General features: G+C 37.0%; 2 protein-coding genes across 2 annotated transcripts in view; one reads left to right on the top strand and one right to left on the bottom strand.

Annotated features, from left to right (window-relative positions):
• Positions 1-23278, top strand: part of nbeaa (neurobeachin a) — a 560854-nt gene that overhangs the window by 364212 nt on the left and 173364 nt on the right. Inside the window, exons 39-40 of the mRNA XM_052025565.1 lie at positions 4969-5112; positions 8912-9048. Coding sequence (XP_051881525.1) covers positions 4969-5112; positions 8912-9048 — 281 coding nt within the window. The remainder of the gene's footprint in view (positions 1-4968; positions 5113-8911; positions 9049-23278) is intronic.
• On the bottom strand, positions 12122-14019 carry mab21l1 (mab-21-like 1). The gene has a single exon (XM_052025564.1). It carries the CDS (start codon positions 13720-13722, stop codon positions 12643-12645), a length of 1080 nt encoding a protein of 359 aa, XP_051881524.1. The 5' UTR covers positions 13723-14019; the 3' UTR covers positions 12122-12642.

The following is a 23278-nucleotide window of genomic DNA, read 5'->3' as shown; positions in this document are numbered from 1 at the left end:
CTGAATGAAAGAACTAGAAGACTTTTTAGAAGCAATAATTTGAAAAATTGCTATGAATTAACGTGTGTCAAACATTTTGTGTTTCATTAATTCGATTAAAGGTAAGAGTAGTGTGGCTGATGTTTTTAGTTGGATTTTCAAAAGGTGTTTAATGAAGTACCACATACAGACATGTTAGCAAAATTGAACCATTTGAGACTTAAGGGGCATTGGTTACTTGGATACAAAATTGCCTAAGGAAAAGAAAGCAGAGGGGAGTAGGGAACAATTGCTTTTCAGACTGGAGAGAATTAAGGAATTGAGTTCCCAGTGTTTGTGCTGCTGCTCTTTATATTAATGATCTATCTTTACAGGGCATAATTTCAAACTTTGTAAATGGTATACTTGGAACTGTAGTATGTGGAGTTAGATTATAAAGGACTTCAACAGGACATAATTAATAAAATGGCTAGACATTTTGCAAAGAAACTTAACAAAGAGAAGTATGAAATGATTTATTGTGATTGGGGTAATGTGGAGAAGCAATACAAGGTAAATAAAACATATATAACACGGCTGCAGGAACAGAGATCTACATGCATGGCATGTGAAGTAGAGAAGTCTGTTTACAAAGGCATTTGGGATCTTTGGCCTTGTAAGTAGAGCAAAAAATCAAGGAAGTTATGCAAAATTTTCATTAAATGCTGGTTAGGCTTTGGCTGGGTTACAATGTCCTGTTCTGGTTAGCATGTTTTAGGAAGGGTGTGAAGGCATGGAGATGGTGTGGAAGAGACTCATCAAAATGTTGCTGAAATGAAAAAAGACTAAGTTTTGCAGAGATTGTTCTCAGCCCATAGAAAGCTGATTGAAAATTTAAACAAAATGTTCAACATCAGAAAAAGTTTGCAAGTGTAGCAATGGAGAAAATATTTCCAGTAAGATAGGGAATGTGGACTGATGTGTAGAATTAGCTATAGGGGAATTTAGTGAAGTGTTTTGATCTACAGCCTTTCATGGAGATGGGAGAAGATTAGGTAACCTTTCATAAGCGAATCAGATAAAAGGGAAACATTTGAAAAGTTTTGATGAATAACTAAGTGGATAGCTCTGTCAAAGAGCCATCACTGGCACAATAAACTGAGTAGTCTCCTTCTGTGCTATGTCATTCTATAATTTTCTATAATTCACCATATTATGCTTTGTCAGCAAATAAGCATAGGCTCACTTCCAATTTGGCTAGATGCACTTCAAATTAATCACTTGGTCAATCACCTGATTTAATATCTGCAAAGTACATGATGCAATTTTAGAAAGACCACTGCATTTTTTGTAATATGTTTGTTTCGTGTTGGATTATTTTGCTATATGTAGTTGCAATAGACATGTGTTGAATATCCAGCACACCTCACTCTGAGTGTCACACATGCACTTCTGATTGCATGAATATCGTAGAATTCAACAGCTTTAACAATTAGAAAGTCAGTGATTTTTTTCCTATAGACATCTGTGAACCTTGCTAATCGAGGCTCCCCCAAGAGGAGGAGTAGGAAATTCACAGGCAACTGCCATTTTAGAAGCAAACTTGCTTAAATGATTATGGCCTGCATTTTGCAGGGAAATGTTGGGAGTTAAATGGGTGACTAACTGTAATTCTGTAATTGGAAATAGAATAACATGAAATGTTTTTAGTGATTATAAATGTCTTGAGCACTTAAAATAAGACAAAAACTCTGACAAGGAATTATTGAAAAAATATTTATGATATTCCCTCCATTTGGATTGAGAATATACATTAGAATATTTTTCATGAGACCAATCGAAATAATTTGCTTGCAATAAACTGAGGAGTGGAATTAGAATGTTCCGGTAGCACACCAATGAAAATTTGTAATTTTTCAAAATCCTAGCTCTGCCTTATTCATTTCAGTGAACTTTAACTTTGTTTTTAAAAATGCAAAGCAAATATAGACAAATGAACTTGAATACTCTGAATTGGACATGATTTTAGCTCATTAAGATAAACATGTCTAGGCACGTCGTAAGATTGCTATACTTGCCATTACTTGCCATTATTAATTTGTAAAAAATTAGGTTTGTGGAACAGGACGTAAACCATATATTCCGCTTTTCACATTGATTTGCATACTTCCACTGCTAACCACCACACTAAAGTCAATAAAAGTTCGCTTTCACTGTGAGGTTCCTCATTGATTTTAATGGCAAGTTAGTAATTGTTGGATTTACGACATAATTACGCATGATTCCCGCCACAGTCATTTAGGACTAGTATTTACGTTATGGAAAACCATCGTATTTATTTGATTTATGTCTTGACATGACACATAACCTTGGAGACCCATAAAAGGAATCAATGAAGCTGTGAAGGAATCTTATTCCAGGTAATGAATTGTTCCTTGAGATTGTTTTTAATAGAGCTGTCAATTGATTGTTGTTAATATGCGCAATCAACAGCATCATGCATTAACACTACTTTTTTAATGCATTGATCGTCCCCAAATAGGGAAAAAATGCAGCGGGCTTTTCCAAATAAAATACCGTACACGCGCCACGTATAACCCATAAGCTATTTCGCACATCGGATCCCCTCCCCCGTCTTGTTTTTGATCAGACCCACTGACTCCGGCTATAGAACCCCTGACTCTCGCGGCCAAACGTTCCTCTTGATTCATGCAACCTACTGCGCAGCAGGAGTACCAGAGAGTAAGTGTGGGGGAGGGAGGGGAATGGAAGGGGAAGCGAGGGAAAGAGGTTGGGGGGGGGGGGGCATAGAGAGCGTAGACTGGATAAATCACCTGGACTCCGCCCTTTTGAAAGTTTGGCTCAGCTTGATTGGCTGGACACTAACTCAGTATTGCCCCCGGTTTTCCCCCTCTTTCTGTCTCCTTTGATGAAGTCATTGTTGCAATTTTCAGGAATGTTTGCATCCGGGGATCCTGAAGGTTATTATTTGTACATTTTTGTGTGGTCCAACATATAACACAACGTGCTGCAGATACCAGTAATTAACAGAAAATAATGAAATTGCTCAGCAACGCAGCCAGCATCAGTGGCGTGGGAGAACCAGATCAATTATTTTCTATCATCTTCTAGAATAGGTTAAAGATATAACAACTTTTCACCAGAGAAAGTGGGGAAAGTGAGTAAAGTTTGGAGGGGAGATAACAGTAGGAAGATACAGCCAGACCGTGACAGAAGGGGGGAGATATGCAGCAATTATTGAGAAACATGTGGCTCAAAGACCCATTCAAGATTCTCGCACCTGCCCGCCATTGCATTCCATTCTTCTTTTCATTTTCCGTTGGTATAGATTGCATTAAAAGATGAACTGCAAACCTTGCCCTGGTATCTGCATTTTGAAATCCGGTTTATTATTGACAGGCGATTAAGCTTTATCTTACATTTTACTTTTATGACACATAAATTTTAACATCCCTACCCAGATTTTAAACGGGAAAACAATTCACAGAATATTTAACCAGAAAATTGCCGATTGAAACAAGTTCTTTGTACGCCTTTATTTGCTGCATTTTGGTTGTTGGGAAATGCTATGATAATGGCAGAGATATATTCAATAAACAGCTGTAGGCCATTACCAAGCAACATTTTGAACATTGCTGGACAAATGTAAGAGAAATAGCGGATTCTCTGCGGGTTTTTTTGTATGTCTGTGACGTGAGGTTCTTTAACCCGGGATTATTGTCTTTCATTTTATTTGCTTGCATGTTGTCTGGTCAGTTTCATCTTTGGCAGGAAGAAATCATGCTGTATGTGACGACTATTGTATTTTGTGTTGATCATGTGCTGTTTATCCACAATGCTTCAAAACAGTGCTGTAAGAATAAAACGAACTTCATGTGCTAATTATTGTGTTTTGTCATTGTATTGCCAATCTGTAGTGATAAATCTGTTCCGCTCTTTCACATATCTATACATCTCCTTTCCACATTTGTTTATAAATAGTAAATAGAGATTAGATAAAAGAAAGTAAATACCTTTTTTGTACGGACGAGTATCAGTTATATTGTGGAGTCCAGATATTTTTATCCACAAGGTGGAGCTCAGAAGTAATTTGGTGTAGCGGTTTGCTATAATTGTCAGAATAATCTGTTAGTTTGTTAGATGTCCAGGGCAGTGAAAACATGAAGCATTCACCATAATGACTAGACTAATTATTCTCATCATTTTATTTTTGGAATTCCTGAGCATTCAACCATTTATTTTTGAAATGTTAACCATGACCTCAAAATAGGAGCCCTCTTTTCATCGCCTTCTGCTCTGGATTGTGATTGACACGTTGAAGCTTAATTTATATGTGAGCCGTCACGTTGAATCCCTGTGACCCCGACATTAACTACTATCTCCTGTTCTGGGTTACGTTTATACTTGATATGACATGTTCATAAAAAAGACAAGATTTTTGATCTGGGATTGATGGCCAAGTGATGTGCAAAATGTTTTTAGTTGTATATAATACCAAAATTGCTTGACATACCAGAAATGAGTGCAAAATATGTAGACATTGTGTTTAATAATACATGGGTTTCACCTAAGTTTTCGTTTTTCTAGGCATATTATATTTTGTTTCGGAATATTAGCATTATCTTTAGCATTATCTTTAAAATTAAAGTGAGTGTAAGAACTGGAAGAAGAGAGTCTAAGTGCAACGCATAGATTATTCTTTGAATTAAACTAAATTTTAATCTTGAAATTGATTTCTGTGGATGGGAGAAATGAAATCCTGCTGTTTGAAGCTAAGATATATAACCTGTAATCAAAAACAAAACATTTACGCAAACGATAGGATTCGCATTCCGCAGAAAAAAAGAGCGTCTCACATCCTGTTTCTGAAGCGGTTGTCCAAAAGAGGAAACAGAAATTTGCTTCTATGGAATATTGCTGTTAAATGCGGAACTTAACATATTTCCGGAAGCAGTTGAATTATTTTTCTTTGTCTAATTTCTGTTGCAGTTGCAGATGAGGACACTATAAAGTCGAAGAAAACTTTCCGGGCCCAGACAGTTGTAAATCAAAATACGGAGACCGAGTTAATGTTAGAAGGAGATGACGATACTGTCAGCCTATTGCAGGAGAAAGAGATCGACAATCTAGCAGGTAATTCCCAATACATGAAGGACTAACACGCCGTCTAGGAGATAGTCTTTGTAATACGAAGATGGGCGCACTGACGCATAACTTCATTGCGAAATGTCTAAAATCTACTCTGCATTGAAACCATATCTATGTAGTGTAGGACGTCCACAGTTTAGGGAGACGTCCACACATGCAGAATTTATCTACAGGTTTGCCTCCTCACTACTGAACCTGGGATCCATAACCCGTGAACTTCCAGAACTCGAGGAACAAGATCTGTACGTGTACTGGGATATTAATCATTCTAATTTCTTAAAATTGTATTAAGCGATATTTCTTGCTATACAATTTAGGAAACAACGCGCTGCATTTAAATCATTAAAGGTATAAAATTAAACATAAACATTTGTATACCGACTAGATTGAGAATTATTAAAATGTTATTTTCTAAAATAATGCATATATTTTAGTGGTTGAATAAATAAGCCACGAATGTATTTGTATAGAAGTTCCCATTTATATTTAGATAAAATTGCCGCGCACTTCAAGACGAATATTATGTAGCTTCTATTTTCCCTTGGTTGAGAAAGATCGTCTGAACTTCCACTGTGGCTTGGTCACAAATTGCAGTCTTTTTTTCAAAATTTCACTTTTATCCTAGCGCTTTTTTTTTGTGGGCTAATCGTTATTTCTAGAGGCAAGTCGCAAGTCTGTGACCAATAACCTCTGAGGAATTGTTGTTTTTCGAAATTCTGGCAACAACCATCTGACAGTAGTTTAAGAATATAATGTCATATATAACTTGGTTAAAAAGTAACTTTTTGCCGATAGACGTCAGTGGTCGATGTCATGTGTTTATTTAATGTCTTTCGCGTCTTATTCGCGTGTTTTTTAAAAATCGTTCACTAACGCTATTTCAATGGATTTTCTTCGATGTTGAACTGGTTCATTTGATCAAATCGTAGTAAATTTAAAGAACGCTAAACGTCAGCTGAGAAGTATGACTAACTCCTCACTTAAAAATGAAAACTACATTCTATGTGTGTCTAGGCAAAAGAATGAAGACAAAGAAACTCATAAACTTAGCCTTTATTGTAAGTCTGGTAAATGTGACGTATTTCTTCGCGTGTGAATAACCTTCAGTACCACAACTGCTCTTGTCCATCTATTGAAGTGATAAATCCTTCCATTGATGGGCACAGTGCTGTTGATTTACAGGATCAACAATCGAAAACACTCCCAGGAACGCGACGTGACGCTCCTACTGACTCTAGAAGTGGACTAACAACTCGATATTGGAACTTTCAGTTATCTCCACATACTCATTTTCTTTTTGTTTATTATACTGTATCTTCCCTTATTGTGCATTTACTACTTTCTGTCTGGACCAGACCCGACTCGCTATCACTGACCTCTGGCTCTGTATTATAATTGATCTGTTGCTTTGGGTGTATCAGAATCAGGTCACTGCACTTGTCCACTCTGTCCTTTTCACTCACTACCTTTGGGCTGGGGGTTCCAAGTAAAGCTCTCAATTGTCCACGTCTTTCCCCAATTCTGATTGGAAATGGTCTGAAAAATCACGAGCGCAGAGAAACACTTGGTAGGTACGATTGAATTTTGTAATTCTCAGATACCTTCTCATCTGTAGACCTGATCCGTTCAGTGTGAGCCCTGAATGATCTCCAGGTTTGGGGTTAGTCCATGTTTTTCTCGTCCTTCCAATGCCCCTCTGCTATGTAACCCTTCATCTCTCCAAAACAGCTATGATTTTTCCTTGCGCGCCCACATCAGCTACCGGCCTTCCGCGTTTCCTGTCTGTACCCTACCTCGCCCCAGTACTAAATGTAGTATATCAAGCTCCAATTCAGAATTTCCACTTTTGTCTTAAGATTTACTCTTCTGTTTTACATCTATGTCGCCCACCTCAAATCTGCCAGTTTGGTTCAGTTAAACAGCTGGCAAATGGTGAATCCTGGTGGCAGCCAGGTGTCAAATCAAGGAGCCCTGCTGCTGCCTATTCGCTGCAACCGAATTTATATCAAAGAAAGATACTGCAGGGTGGTGTATATAAATTTGAAAATTAATTTTAATTTGAACAATGGCTTGAAGTGATTGATTCACATATCAATAACGTCTCTATATCAATTTCCGCCCCTTCGAGTTTACTTGGAACTGTTATTGACAGATTTAGACTCACATACACATAAATAGGGTGGGTTAGCTGCCTGTTTATTACGCCTCATTATGGTACAAGAAACAACGTGTGCATTCGAGACATGCGAGGTTGAAACACTTCAAATACAGCAAAAAAAAAGGAATGTAAATTTTATCAGTGTAAAAAGGCAGAAACGTTTGCGAGGTTGCATCAGCTGCATTCAAGCAGTTGCCTTCCACATTTGAAGGATTCAGCCTTCCATAAAATCAGGTCAGAGTCGGTGCCATTATCCGGTATTCTAATAAAGTTCAGTTAGTACTACGTTTATGTTTGGAGATATCTAGTTAAAAGGGAACTCCAGTAGTGTGGATTATTTTGAAACCTCTTAATATGTGCATATTTGATTATTATTTTATGCAAACATTTTAATATTGGATTCTAATTATGGAGTCACTATCCCTTGGGAGATTAAAACGTAATCCCTTTCTTTCGGCTGTTCTGGATTAACCTCGTATTGTCCCAGTCTTTTTCTGATTCCCTCCAGGCTACAATACAATGCTTGTATCCACTTTAAGTGTTCTGCGACTGGGGTTACTATATAATCAGAGATTTGGATAGCGCCTTCCCTACAAAAAGAAATATAAAATTGACAATTTCTAAATATCTGATTTGAATTAATAAATATCTAATAAATAGCTCGAGTTCACGCAAAGCTTTCTCTGAGCAGAAAAGAGGGGAGTCTTGGGAATACAAACCAAATCCACTTGTAATCTTGAAACAATATCGAACAGAACTGATGGAGCAACCCAGATTAAGATTGATGAGAGATTAAAGTACCAGTTCAGTGTAACGATCGATGGCAAATACCAATCCTAAAGATTTTAGTTTGGCCAGTTGCGGGTAGACGTGATGGATAATATGAATACAAGTCAGAGCTCAAGATCGAGGTGATGACATTTCACGTGATGATGGTCAGCTGACTCAGAGCAGAAATGTGCCGAAAGTTTAAAAATCTAATACTGATTGTAGTACCCCTTGGAATGCGGGGCAAAAACCGAAGTAGTTAACGTATATTTCCGTTACATTGGCAGATATCAAAATATTTGCGTTAAAATGTTACTTTAAAGCTACTAAGGAATACGAACACACAAGTAAGCACGTTCAGAGCAATAAATATGTCCATTAAATCTTTTCAGTACAGTGTGGTACTTTTTGTGATTATTTTGAGACGCGTAATATCCTTGAATCCTGATATCTCTACTTCATTGTAAGTGTGCTCCATGCGGGGTTCTCAAAACAATAAAATAAATATCTGACATTGTCATAAAATGGGATTGTTTATGTCTACAGGATCTTGGTCGGATAACTCCTATGAATCAGCTAAAAAGATACTAATCTTTCGTATAGTGAGATGACAAAAATTATCAAACGCAAAATTACTCCTGAAATCTTTGTACTTCCATTGATATTACCGTGCGTGCTAATGCTCTGTAAAGACCTTGATTGCATGTGAACATTGACCTGCGATGTATGATGAAGAAGCGTTCATAGGTGATCATTTCAAACCGAATGTATCAAATTATCCCTTTGAAATAGCCAATGTGAAATCATATTCCCTCCAAGATTTATACTGAGAGTAAAGATTTACATGTCTACTTACAGGCCCTGTTGTCCTAAGTACTCCAGCTCAGCTAATAGCACCAGTCGTAGTTGCTAAAGGAACCTTGTCCATCACTACCACAGAAATCTATTTCGAAGTCGACGAGGATGACCATGGATTTAAAAAAATCGACCCGAAGGTAAACTATTTAATACTTGCAAGATGCAATAGTTTATATCAGCACGTCGTGCTATGTTTTTGCTGTGTGTTAAGCCTTGTTTATTAATCGTCTTCCTCGATTATTTTAATTAACACTGGATACCAAATACTAAATTACATAGTTTGTACTTGGAAAGACAGAGTTTTGCTGAAAATTAAAATACTAACATTTTTCGGGAACATTATTATCTCAATTTTGAAGATAATATTTTGTATGGCAGTAATATAACTCACCGAGAAATTGCCTGTTAGTTGAATACTAATCACGTGGTTACCCATTTTTATAAAGTCATATATTTTCAGTGAATTCAGAAAAAAAGGTGCAATGACTTTCATTTACGCACATTTTCATAAAGTGCTTAAAATAAATTAGGTCCTACCCGAAATACTTTGGCAATATTAACTTAACAACACTGAATTGTGGAGCAGAGAAGTAAAACAGCCTGCTTTTTTAAAAAAAAATTGTGATATGTACAATTTTGAAAATTGTTTTAATGTGTGATGCGTGAAACCTCTTTCCCCATTTTACTCCCATCCCTTTGGTGTTGCATATATTGGCCCAAGCAACCCAGTGGAACTATTTTCCTGCAATAAAATTGATCGATCAGCATCTTGCAACCATATCGGTTACATATCTTTAAACTAACATTTCAGATGCAGCTAACTTTTGTTAGTGAGTCACAATCGCAGTTGGAACAATGCTGGTAGGTGCTTTTGAAAGTAATAATTCATATTATGTTGGGATCAGTGGTAACAGATTGCACAATGTAATATTGTAGTTTTCCTCATCAGCTATAAACTCAATTGATCGTCGGTTTAAACGCTGTATGAGATATTCTAAAAGTTTTACATGCGTAGCAGCGTGTTATATTCCGTGATGCAAACAGATGTCAGAAAGTATTTGATTTGTACATCTCTTGAGACTCGTTTATTTAAAGTAGCCGATACATTTTGATGAGTCTTAAGTGAATAAGACTGGCAGAACTAAAGACGGGATTTGATCTTTAACCCAAGTCTATCCGGGTTTACAAAAGAGTTAATAGCTTTTTCAAATCACGTTGGCTAGGCCTTGGCCCAGATTTCATTGCTTCTACTGGTCTCGCCTCGTACCTACAGGTCAAATATTTACTATTTTGCAATATCCGCCAAATGAATTACTCTTATCTTCTACCAGTTTTTTAAAGGGCAATTCATTTGGAATTTTGCAACGAATTTGCATTTTGATTTAATGTTTTCAAACAATTGTCAGAATCTGCTGTTTTACACTCGTAGAATATAATTAAACACAATCTGTAATGTATTTTGTTTTTAATGCTAAGCTTTGACGCACCTGTTTCCTTCCATGTTATTTTTATCTTATTCTTATTTTTCTTTTAATTTTACATCATGCTATTCGTTGCCTTTATAACGTCTATGACGCGTAAATTTGGTAAAATTCCTTAACATTCAAATAATAATAAAGCTTGCGTCTATTTCATCAAAATCTAACCGCCAAAGAACACAAAGTTTGTTATCGAGGAATTATAGTCTTTGTTTTCGCCATCGTAGAGAATTTTTTTTACACAGTAACATAAAGCAGGAAAAATGGAGTCTCTGTAACTTGCTAGTCTTTAAAATAATCTGTCAACGACTTTACTAGGCCCTGTGTTTCTTTAAAACTTATTTGAATCAGATACATTAAGCAAAAATTTGAAATCAGGTTTATGTCATGTTTTGATTCGTCGAAGTTTCCACTAAGAACTTATTTAATTTTGACTTAGTTAACGCATTAATATCATTGAATTGTATTTCTGTTCAAAAACGTTATGTTATACACGATTTTACTCAGAAACTTGTTTATGCGGCCTTGCCTGGATGGATGATACGAGGAACCAAAAGAGAAGGATTAAAATCATCTATGGTCGCATTTATGCACGCCCATTAACAAAACAAGGCTAAGGAATATACTTAATTTTGATTTTTAATTACATATGCAATTGTCCAAGTCTCAGAATCCCTTTATAAACAAAACTTCAGTGGAATTGAGTGGTTCTGGTGTAGTTACAAAATAGCCTGTGTTATTTTGGTTACATTAAATCACTGCTGTTAAGCGCATGGTAGCAATTCCGTTATTCATTTTCTCTTTAATATATTTCTAGTGCGTTCATGTGCAGCTATAAACACAGTGTCCACAATATAGTGAACAATTTTGAAAGTGTACCACACTCAAATCTTTGTCTAACAGAGGCCTAATTAAAATACAACGAAAAACCAAGTTAATATCTTGCATGCGCATTTGCATTATTTCTTATTGCGATAAACAATGAAATGCATACGTTGAATACAGATGTGTAAGATATTAAATCATTTTTTCTAATGAGGTTTAATACGATGCAATTTATTATATGGATATGCTAAACCAAAAAATTTAAGTCTGCTTTCTCACATTTATTGACAATATCGGTGGATTTGCCCTCCCTTAGTTTTCTTCGCGTTCCCGTTTGCCAAGCCTTATTTTGAATTACTTAACGAGGAAGTCTGGTAGTATATTTAGTGCACTAATGTCTTTTGACTATAATTTACCGTCAGTCAGACTTAGTTTTAAAACAATTAATTGAATTGGCTACTGTTACAGAGATATAAGGAACTAGCAATATGCACTTGATGCTGCAGTAAACATTAGCTTGATGCATAACTGGATTTCATATTATTTGCACATACGTAGCCGAAAACTTTAACCCGTAGTCTAAATTCTGCCGAGTACTTCCTGCATTCTCTTTTTTATTGCAGACTTGAATTTACAGTTTGATTTACGTGCGCCTTTATATATCTTAAACTAAAATCTATTTTATAATGCCGACTTCAAAAAAGATGAACTCAGAGTCAAAACTATGTAATAGATTTCTGCAGGCTATACATTTGCAATATTTTGCTGCGTTTTGTATATGTTATCATCTAAATATTTAAAATTGGTTATCGGTACGCTGTTAAAAAAATTGGGTTAACAAAATGATTTGTTTTTCCTGCAATTATGAAATATGTGATTGAAGTAATTCATTACAAACTGCAGGCAGTAAGGATTTTAATCGTTTCATTTATTAACTTCAAATTAAATATTTCAGCAACAGAAATTTCAAAATGTTCTTAGTCACAAAGTTTTCAAATCCAGTGTTTTCCAAGTGCATATTTTCAATATTTTCTCCAGTTTTCGACAATCAAGCATTATGTATAAGCAACGTTCATATTTCCGTTTGGATATAGTTTAAATAACAATTCAAGTCATGATGGAATGAGTAATAAAGATATGAACAAGCAAAATCTGAAACGATCACTGTCGCCAAGGTGTAAACTTTTCCATTAGACACATCAGATAGCAATAAACTTCAATAATATCATCTACAAATACCTTGATGGCAATATCTTCTTTTAGCAAAAAGAAAGTCCAGCCGTATCCAAAAATATGGAATCAGTCAGCTTGTTCGCCTAGGAATTCCTGGTACACAAAACATCAATAGCCACAACTGAACAACAAATGCGAGGATATTTAAATATGTCATAAAATGGAAATCACGGTTTAAATGGTATATGTTCAATTTCAAAGTTTTTCCAAGCTTTTGGGATTAGTGAGTATCTCTCTCGCCAGGCGCCAGGTTTGTTTTGCTGCGTTTTCCAAAGCGGTATGTGGTTTGCCCTGAAATAAATCTAGGTTGGGTAAGAAATAATGTGGACATCTGCGACACTGAAGACAGGAGATGAGCTGCAGTAGAATCCCGTTTAGGCGATCTCCCAAACACGACTCGTCCCAGTCCGATTCTCTGGGATGTTTCTCACATTCATAGGAAACCAGTGTTTTCATGTGATAGTTATTGAGAGGCTGTCCAGGGAGTTCAAGGTGTCGATCGCGCAAAGTTTTGAGAACAGACAGGCATTTCTTCCGACAGCCCCCTAATAGAAGCCTGTTCTCGGCCTCGGCGAACTGTAAGACCCAGGCATCGCTCTCGGCTGAGCTCTGCTTGCCGGAAAGGGAGTAACACTCTTTGGAGAGCAAATTGAACCCCTCGGCCTTGACCTCTGCTACCCGGTTCGGCCCAGGCCAGGGGATATGAGGCAGCGGCCAATGCGCCGCGCTCCTCGGCCAAATCCCAGTGCATTTGAAAGCGGGAGTGATCTGCACTATGTAGCGGTCCCTGATCCGGAGCTTCACCTCGCTAGTGTCGGCCACCATCTTCACAACGTCCCGGTAACTACATTTGTCCACGGCCTGAGCCACCAGTGTTTGAAACCTGGAGCGGATCTTACGTGCAGAGAGATATCCCGAAGCCGTAATGAATTCCACCCACAGAGACATGCTCCTCTTACGACCGTCACTTAGCTTCAGCACGGCGCAGCCAGGTAAGGAGCCATCGTCCACGAAGTTGAAAACACCCATCTGGTTAAGGTAGAGGACCACCTCGAACTCGGTAGGGGAAATTACCTCCAACCCTTCAAAACGGCTGTCGATTTCGTTAAGGGAGCTGATAAACCGTGGCTCCTGCACTTCCACTTCCTTGAGTACGTCTGACACCACTTTGCACACTTCCCTGATGGTCTTGGCAATTGCGGCTTTTCGAGCTTGACACTTCTCATTATAGTATTTGTTCAGGTGGTAGACTAGTTTGGCTTGGGCAGCAATCATATTTGGGCAGAGATCCGGGTTGTACACCGGAGTCTCGCAGTACCCTGACGGATCCAATGCGGCCGGTTTAACAGGCGCCAACTTCAGAAAAATAATAAAAAACAGTAAAAGTAGATGTCGTAAAAAAACTCCAAATCGTAGAAATCGGGTTCATGAAATTTGGACGGCAGCAATAGCGTACAAACCTATCACGGCAGTAGCAGCACTAGCCAAACTTGTTTGTTTTCTCTCTTCCCTCTCTCTCTCTCTCTCTCTCTTTTGTCAAGAAACAGATCAAGTGTAGTCCAGCCTGCGCTTCTAAAGCTGCTGATCAGTTTGGAGGAGCATAGATGCTCTGTGGAGTGTAAAATATAAGGCAGGGCCGGGCGTCGGTATCCAATCGCTCTTGGGCTCGTCATTGCCTGCCACTAAATAGAGCTAATTAATCCTAGCATTTATAAAGAAACTCAAAGTGGGTGTCTGAGCCCAAAAGAGGGTGTTCAAAAAAGCGCAATCGGATTGTCAGAGGAATACTTGAATTTTTGTGTGTATATTGTGGATATTATTGGACAAGAAGCCAATTGGTAATATATAAATAGATGCGGTATTTGATAGCTAGTTTATCTATTATCCCTCTCATTCTATTAGGTAGGGCAGTGTTTACAGTTATGAAAGTGTTGTGTTTGTATAGGCAGGTGCTAATGGGTTGTTGTGGCTGTAGGTTCTCGTCACTTGCAAAGAAGAAAGACCGGTTTCATCGGGGCTCTTCATTTGATTGTCAGATTAACAGCTCAAATCCAGCTTTAGAAGGGTTTAAACTGTATAGCATAGCTGTTTTTGAAGTGGCGTTCTCACAGTCAGAAATGTTCCACTAAATCAAAAGAATAATAAACGAATTACATTTTAACAAACAAAAAATGGGTTTTCGAAACATTCACTTCATAGACCGGCTTTTTTAAAAACGCTAAAAATTGCATATTCTTTTTTTAAAAAAACTAACCGATAGGCAAACAACGCTGTAAGGAACACTGATTTAAAACGAAATTAACTTCAATGCCTATCGGTTATGTATTATAGGGTTATTTTGAATGATTGATTCATGTTATTTATCCATACATGCTTTCGTAAAATTATCATAGCTTTTCGATTTACAGATCCTCTTGGGGCGGGTTTGTTCGTAGCGATGCCATTTTCCGGAGCTCTTGCAATTGGAGAGTTGCTGTTTAGTGCGTTGAAAACGGTGCCTGTTATTGCTCTCGATCTGGGGCTGCTAGCGGTGTGATAAAAGGAGATAATTATGCACCACAAAACGAGGTTGCATTACTGGATATGTCACATTTTGTAAACCAAAGATAACAACCTGTTTTGTGGGGAGAAGTATCGCAAATGAATATATATTGATAATTCACCATAATTGACGTAGATTGAGTCGCAGAATGAGCCGGGTTTCTGAATTGTAGATCAATTCAAGAAGTCCTTGGCGGAGCTGTTGGAAAAATTTTATCGATGTAGAAGCTATTTAAATGAAGGAATAAACGTTGTACTATTTACGAACTTCGTTAACAGGAACGCTTGATCTGGTCAAAGGACAATTTGTAAAATATTTTTACTATTTTTGTCACCCTTGCTCACTACATGGTATTGATGGATATCGCATTCATATTCATTAAAAAATAATACAGTTTCTTTATCAGCCTGTTGTATTAGAAAACAACCGATTGAATACCAGTTACGGTTGACATTTAAAAAAATTATAATCACATAGTAGTTCTTCGATAAGTTCGGCTGGGTGCGCATGTTGAATATTGTTAAAAGTAAAATTACATTTTAAAGCTGAATGTTAGCGCTTGATTATCAGATGGTAATAATAACTGTTTTTCGAAACATGATATTGGGAGAGCTTAGTTTAGCTGTTACAGTCTAAGTGAAATAAAACATCTGAAAATGAAGTTATACGCAGCAATGCCGTACGACTGAGGTAGCTGCATTCATGTTACTTTTTTAACGGCTCCTAATTTTTTTTACTAAATTAATCGAAAAACTTATTAAAAGACGGTTAATAAGAATTAACTACTAAGAATATGTTTCAGTTCATTTTAGAGTTTCAGGTAAAGGTTTTTCCCCCATAATGTGCATCATTTTAGTGACATTGCTGTAAATTCTTACATCTTGACAGGTATTCTACAACTGCATTGAACGTGACATAAGCAAGAAGTGTAATGGTATAAACCTAGTACAAAGCATAGATGGTTGAAGGTGAATATAATTTAAATTCCGTGATTTTAGGGAGTATACCTGCTATCTATGTAAATAGATCATGTAATACTGGTCTTTTGACTACCGACCCCACCCCCTCACACACACCAAGTATCAAAATGTGCATCATTCTCTGTTTCTAGAAATGTAGCTGGTCTGTAACCATATTTAATTAAGTTTATGAAAAGGCAGTGCTTAAGCAATGAAAGATGGAACGATGTACCAGTCATTTTATTTTCCATCAAATGAAATAAATCAAGAGAGTGATTAAAGAAAACTACAAATATATTTTAAAAATGATGTTTGGCCTTTACTTTGTTATTATGTTTAGTAATGATTGCTGTCAGATTCATGGAAATTTCAATCTCTCCAATGTGGCCATTGTTATGTTAAAAAGATAAAAAGATGTAACAAAAACTATTCAGAACAAAATTAGCTTTCCTCACAATCTTCCCTTTCTCTCATTTCTATCTCTTCCCTGTTTCCCATTTTCCTTTTTCAGTCTATCTCTTTCCCTCTCCAGTTCATATTTTAACTTGAGTAATTTATTGTACATCTTTTTAAATACATTTCACATTTCTGTTCTTTCCTTTGGCTTTGACATTCCGTGAGAAAAACAAACTGGTTTGTGATTGTCTGAAAATTTTCTCCAGTGCTGTTTTACAGCCAGATCTATAACGACTGAAATAGTAGTTCTTGATTCATTTCAATGTATCAATCCAGGAATGGCTTTTGCAGGGCGAATTACCTTGTCTCTGGCACCAGTTGCTGAATCATATTTGAATTAATTTCAGATTTAGTCTGTCACCATCTGAATTTAAGTAAATCACCAAGGTACATTGTTACATTTAAAAGAAAAAGTATACTAGCACTTGTGCTCTATTATTAAAAATAATGTTGTACAATTGGTTTTAAATCCTTGCAGTTAACTGACCATCAGTGCAGTGTTTCACTGGTGTTGTTATATAATTAGCTACCAACTATGTTAATCAGAAAATCTGTTCAACGTATCCCAGTTCATACAAAAATAAGTCCGCGAAATATTTTTTGCAGTATAAGTTTAAAAAGTGTGAATTCAGATTTTAGTATGTTGCATTTAGTCAGGGAAAGCTTGGCTAATAGAATGAAAATTAAGCCAGTATGTTGATTGTTTAATTTGAAATAATGGTTTACCAAATCAATCCTTATGAAAAACTGAAAATATAATTCACTTGCGTTTTTTGTTCTAAATGTCCATCCACTTAATAATAACTTAAGAACCTGAGTGTATTTGTGGGGCGTGGGACATGGGGGGGGGGGGGGGTAGTTGGGGTGGCTGCTGGTGGGAGAGCTATTTATTTGTAGCATTGAGATCTTGTAATCATGTCACTATGGTACATGTTTCAATCATTATATGATCAATTCCTTAATTTGGAGTCATTTCCTATGTCCTTGCGTGTAAAATATTTTTCCATACATAAAACACTATACTGTAAGAGCCATTTTTTAAAAAATGAACAATATAGCAATTTAAAATGCAGTACCAAAGTATGCAACCATCTACGTTTTTAGACAAATTTTGTGATTTTAAAACCTATAGCCAAAGAGATAAATGGAATTTTTGGTATCAACTTTGGCATCATGTTCTTTGGGAACTTTGCAAACCATCTTTAGCTTCAAAACAGATTAATTTCAAGTGTTTCTTATAATTAAAGGTACAATGTGAACAAGGCGAATATAACATATTGATCTACATGCCCATATCCAGGACTCAGTAGTTTGAGTTCCAAATTGCAGTGCAAATGCACACAGTGTGATTCATTTACTGGGGCAAATCAGAGCAGGACAAATGAAAGAAACAGAAAGGTGATTTTTTTTCTTTAGTTTCTCCTCTGGGCAAAAACTCCCTTCATGTCTATGTATTATTATGTCATTGTGTGCACATGATAACTTGGTAGTGTCAATTCTCTTCAACTCGGAAGGAACGTTGAGTTTTGGATGTTTGGAATAAACCAATTTACTTCTAGTACAAATGCACTTCCAGAAATTCTCACAAATTAATTGCCCCTGACTTTTTTAAGAATTCCTACCAAGTTGCAAGGGAATAATTAATTGAACTTGCAATATCTTGCAAAATTCATTGGTCCAATTAGGATTACTTGTTTTCATAGAAATCATATTAAATACGAATAGCGTTATGTCTTACTGCTGATTTTTAAAAATTAATTCTTTTCGGGATCTAGTTGTCAATGTAGAGGCAAACATTCATCATCCATCCCTAATTGCCAATAAACTGATGGTTTGCTAGGCCACTTCAGATGGCCTAGCAAAGCCCTCTGAGCCAACCACTTTGAGGAGTGTAAAGTCACATACAAGATCTTCTCCCTAAAGAAATTAGTGAACCAGATAGGTTCTTGCAACAATCTGTTAGTTTTGAGGTCATCAACACTCATAACAAGTTTTTTTTTAAAAATGTTAGAATATTAACTGAATTTAAGTTCTACAGCTGCCATGGTGGAAGTTGAACTCTGGCCTCTGGATTATCAGTCTGATAATTTAACCTCTACCCTGCCACCATACCCCAAACTTCTATAATTTTTATAAAAATAACACGCGCTTTCCTAATGTTAGGGGGCACTTTATTTAAAAAAATAATTCCAAGAAAGTTATTATCATTATGCGAGATCATTGATTTGCCACATTGAATTAACCATGACTTTTCTCAATATTAATAGCATGCCAACTGTGCACATTTGTTTTCATAAGATAGGATATTTGGACAGAAGATTCTCCACAGTATTGTAAATTATTCTTTTAAAATATTAATACTGTTGTTTAAATGAAACTAAATAGTTCAATATTGTGTACTTTTATAGTCCAAGAATATGTATGTAGTTTTAAAACTGTTGCAAGATTAAGGGACCAAATTTGCGGGTTGGGGAGCTGGGTTAAACATTTATAAATAAGATACTACTTGCATCTGATTTTAGCAGACACATGTCAAGGGATTGGTATATGTTGGCAGGAGTCAAACCCATTCTCAAGTGACAGCTTGGTCAGTTAAATCTTGAAAAGAGACCATATTCCTACATATTAACTTGTTTTATTTTTAGCACCTGCAAGCTAGGATACCCAAGTCATGAGATAATCAGGAGATAAAATGAGAGAGAATCATTGGTTCCATAAGTATATTAGTTAGTTCACTTAAATCCAACATGCAGATGCATCAGACAATTAGGAAGGCAAATGATATGTTGCAAGAGGATTTTAGTACAAGAGGGAAGGTGGTGGTGAGCTGCTACCTTAAACTACTGCAGTCCTTCTGGTGAAGATATTCCCTCAGTGCTGTTTGGGAGAGATTTCCAGAATTTAAACCCAATGAAAGCAATATATTTCCACGTCAGAATTGTAACCAACTTGGAAGCAGTGGTGTTGCCATCCACTTGCTGCTTTTGTTCTCCCTGGTGTTAGACATCACAGGTTTGGGAGGTGGTGTTGGAAGAACCTGGGCAATTGTGGATGGTACACACTGCAGCCACTATGCATCAGTGGTGACAGAAATAACATCTTTAACCAGGTGGATGAGATGCCGAGCAAATAGATTGCATTGTTCTGAATGGTGGCCAACTTCTTGAGAGTGGTGAGAGCTATACTCATCCAGGCTTCTAATTGTATCTTGTAGATCATGGAAAGGCTTTGGGTTGTCTGCAAGATAACCAGCCTCCAACCTGCTAATGTAGCCACAAGATTTAGGTGGCTGACCCAGTTCAATTTTTGGTCAGGAGTGACCACAGGATGTTAATTGGTGGGGGACTCAGCAATCATAATATAATTGAATATTAAGATAGGTGGTTAGACTCTTTCATGTTGGACTTGGTCATATTGTGGTGCAAATGTATTTTCTGCCACTTATCAATCTATGCCAGAATGTTGTCTCAGTCTTGCCTCATGTGGGCATGGGTCACTTCATTTGCTGAGCAGTTTCAAATGGAATTGAACATTGTGCAATTGTCAGCAAACATCCCCGTTTCTGACCTTATTATGGAAGGAAAACCATGGATGAATCATGTAAAGATGGCTAGCATGGAGGGCACTGCTCTGCAGAACTCGGCAGTGATGTCCTAAGCTTGGGATGATTGATCTCTGACAATCTCAATCAGCTTACTTTGTGCAAGATATGACTCCAACCACTGGAGTGTCTTCTGTTTTATTTCAATTTTACCAGGCCTCCTTGATGCCATACTAAGTTAAATGCTGCCTTGACATCAAGTGCTATCACACCAGCTTTACTTCTGCAATTCAGCTCTTTAATCCTTATTTGGACCAAGCCTGGAGTTGAGTGATTCTGGCAAAACTGAACTGGGTATTGGTGCATAGTTTATTGGTAAGTAAGTACTGCTGATAGTATTGTCGATGACAGCTTCCATCAGTTTGCTGATGATTGGCAGTAGACTGATTGGGCGGTTTGGATTCGTCCCGCTTTTTGTGAATAGGGCATTCCTAGGCAATCTTTCACATTGTTGGGTAGATGTCAGAGTTGTAACCATATTGGATTAGCTTAGCAAGAGATGTAGCTGGTTCTGGAGTGTGGGTCTTCAGTACTATAGCTGGGACATTGTCTGGACCCAGTGCTCTCAGTAATATGTGGAATGAATCAAATTGGCTGAAGACTGGCTTCTGTGATGTTGAAGGTCTCAGGAGGAAGCCTTGGTAAGAATGGACCTGGAATATTGTGCACAATTTTGAATTTCTTACCTAAAAATGGATATTTGGATTGGGCTGTTTAGGCTAACTTTTTCATTCAGAGGGTGGAATTCCTTACCTAGAGTGTGGTGGAAGCTTGATCACTGAATTCAGAATACTTTTATTTAAAAAGCTGAATGTGTTGAAATATAAATGATTGCCTCTCCTGTTCAAGCACATATAAAAACCATTAAAATGTAAATATTTTTTTAAGTGAAATATCATTAAAATTTTTAAAAATAGCTAAACACATTTAACAATGCTTGTAAATACTTTAAATTATTTTGGGTTAGTTTAATGCTATTAGAAGAATATAACTTCCCCTCCCCTTTGCTTTAATTTAATTCTGGTGCAGAATTCAAGAACTAATTCTCCAGTGTAAATGCTGAGGAATCTATCTTGCTGGTAAATGTTGACATCCTGAACAAACATTTACCGGTGTAAGTGGAAGCAAGTCCAGGACTTCTGTGCATGCATTGACCTGAAAAGCTGACTATTTGTGAGGTGCGGTGCAAGAGTAAACTGACAGAATTGGCATTCTGAAATTGTCAGTAAGTTTTTGACTTTAGCATTTGACAATATGCGCACAAAGTCCCAGACTTCCATTTAAACTGGTAAATGTTGGCAGTTTCTTTGGGACTGCCAATAATTACCAGCATACATCCAGGCCAACATGTTTCTTATAGAGTCACAAAACACATTATTCTGTGGTATTTATTGGAGAGCCTATCAGACACAAAAAAATCAGACATTTATTGCATTAAGTTGATAAAGAGGAATTTTCCATTCAAAAAAATTAAGAAATACTATCAGATCATTTGTTCACATTGTTTACATGAAAGAAATCTCACTTCCATGCTTCATTTTTAAAATCTCTGCACATTTTACTAATAGAAAAATAGGATAGTGACCAAATCTTAAATTATTTATCTGTGCTGCCAGAGTGAACACAAATACTGTTTTGATTTCTGAATTTAAGTTTTTCAAATGTATTGATATCGTGAAACCTCCGTCATCTTACTGTCCACAGTAAATATTGCTCTTTGCAGGAATTGAAGACTACCATAGGTGGTTTGTTTGCTTGAATTGTCACAGCGCAACTTAAAATAGTATTTTTTGTACAATGATTTGACATTCTCTTGCTTATTTCACAGTGATTTCACTACATCAAAAGAAAGGGTAATGGACAGTCTGTACAACAAAGAATATCAATATAAAACTGAAATCGAATACACAAAGAGATTTATTGACTGTTTTCTATTGAATCCAAGGCATATGTTCAGACATTCTTTAACTTTTACTGTCTTTCCTCAGACTACATTAGATAATTCTTTAAGCATTTTCACTAAGCCAGTGCATTTCCTCCCATACCATAAAATGACTGTGATTACTTTTGAGATTTGCACCTCTTAATTTGCCACACCTGCACCAGGTCATGCAGTTCAGTGCCATAGTGAATTTGTTATAGTTAAATACTGCATTACTGAGAATTTGTGGTCACATCATAGAATTGACCTCCAGTAATGAATCTGTGCCTGCAGATGATCAGATTCATTTATTATCCTTGTGCCTTGAAGCAGTGTGGAATGCCTTTTTCTCTTCAGCTGATATTAATACACATCTTTGTATTCAGCATATTTAAGAAACAGTATACTGAAGCAGACGGTATGATGGATATTATTCCATTTAAATCTGGAGGAGATTTTAGAATCTACAAGTTTTTTCATTAGTGCAGAAAATAAAACTTCAGCATGTGCTCTGTTACTGGTTAAAATACTATTCTGTGAAGTACTTTGGAAGTCTGGTATGTTGCACTGGATTTGATGAAACAAGATATAACTTACTGTATTGATTAACTTTTTTGGGGGATCTGGGCATCTCTGGCAAGACCAGCATCTATTGCCCATTCCTAATTGACTATGATAAGGTGAAGGTGAGCTGCTTCTTGAACCACTGCATTCTTTTGGTGAAGGAGCTCCACGGTGCTGTGGAGCAGGGAATCTCAAGATTCAGACCATCAACAATGAAGGATCTGCAATATATTTCCTGGTCATGGTGTATGACTCAGATCCTGCAGGTGGTGGCGTTCCCATGAACTTGCTGCTTTTGTCTGTCTTGTCAATAAAGGTGAGTAGTGTGGGCGAAGTGATCACAGTACATTTTGCTGACGGTATACACCTGTGGTGAAGAGAACAAAATGTTTAGGGTGATGGATGGGGTGCAAATCAAGGGGGCTGCTTCGTCCAGAATGCTAATGAGCTTCTTGAGATTTGTTAGATCCAAACTAATCTAAAGAGTATTCTATCATATCCCAACTTCCACACTGTAGATAGGAAGGCTTTGGAGCATCAGAAAGTGAGTCACTCGCCACAGGATACCCAGCCTCTGACTTGCTCATGTAGCCACGAGATTCATGTGGCTAGGTCAGTTGAGTTTCTGGCCACTGGTGATCCTCAGGATGTTGCGGTTGGGGACTCAGCGATAGTATTGCCATTAAATGTGAAGGTAGGTGGTTAGACTCTCTCTTGTTGGAGATGATCATTGCCTGACACTTTTGCCATGTATCAGCCATTGCCTAAATATTGTCAAGGTCTTGCTG

The sequence above is a fragment of the Pristis pectinata genome, chromosome 11, assembly GCF_009764475.1.
Source record: "Pristis pectinata isolate sPriPec2 chromosome 11, sPriPec2.1.pri, whole genome shotgun sequence".
Classification (NCBI taxonomy): domain Eukaryota; kingdom Metazoa; phylum Chordata; class Chondrichthyes; order Rhinopristiformes; family Pristidae; genus Pristis; species Pristis pectinata.
The sequence above is the reverse complement of the archived record's forward strand: the minus strand, read 5'-3'. Positions and strand labels throughout refer to the sequence as shown.

Coding starts and splice junctions, on each gene's coding strand:
- mab21l1 (XM_052025564.1), bottom strand. CDS start 13,722: ATGATTGCTGCCCAAGCCAAACTAGTCTACCACCTGAACAAATACTAT.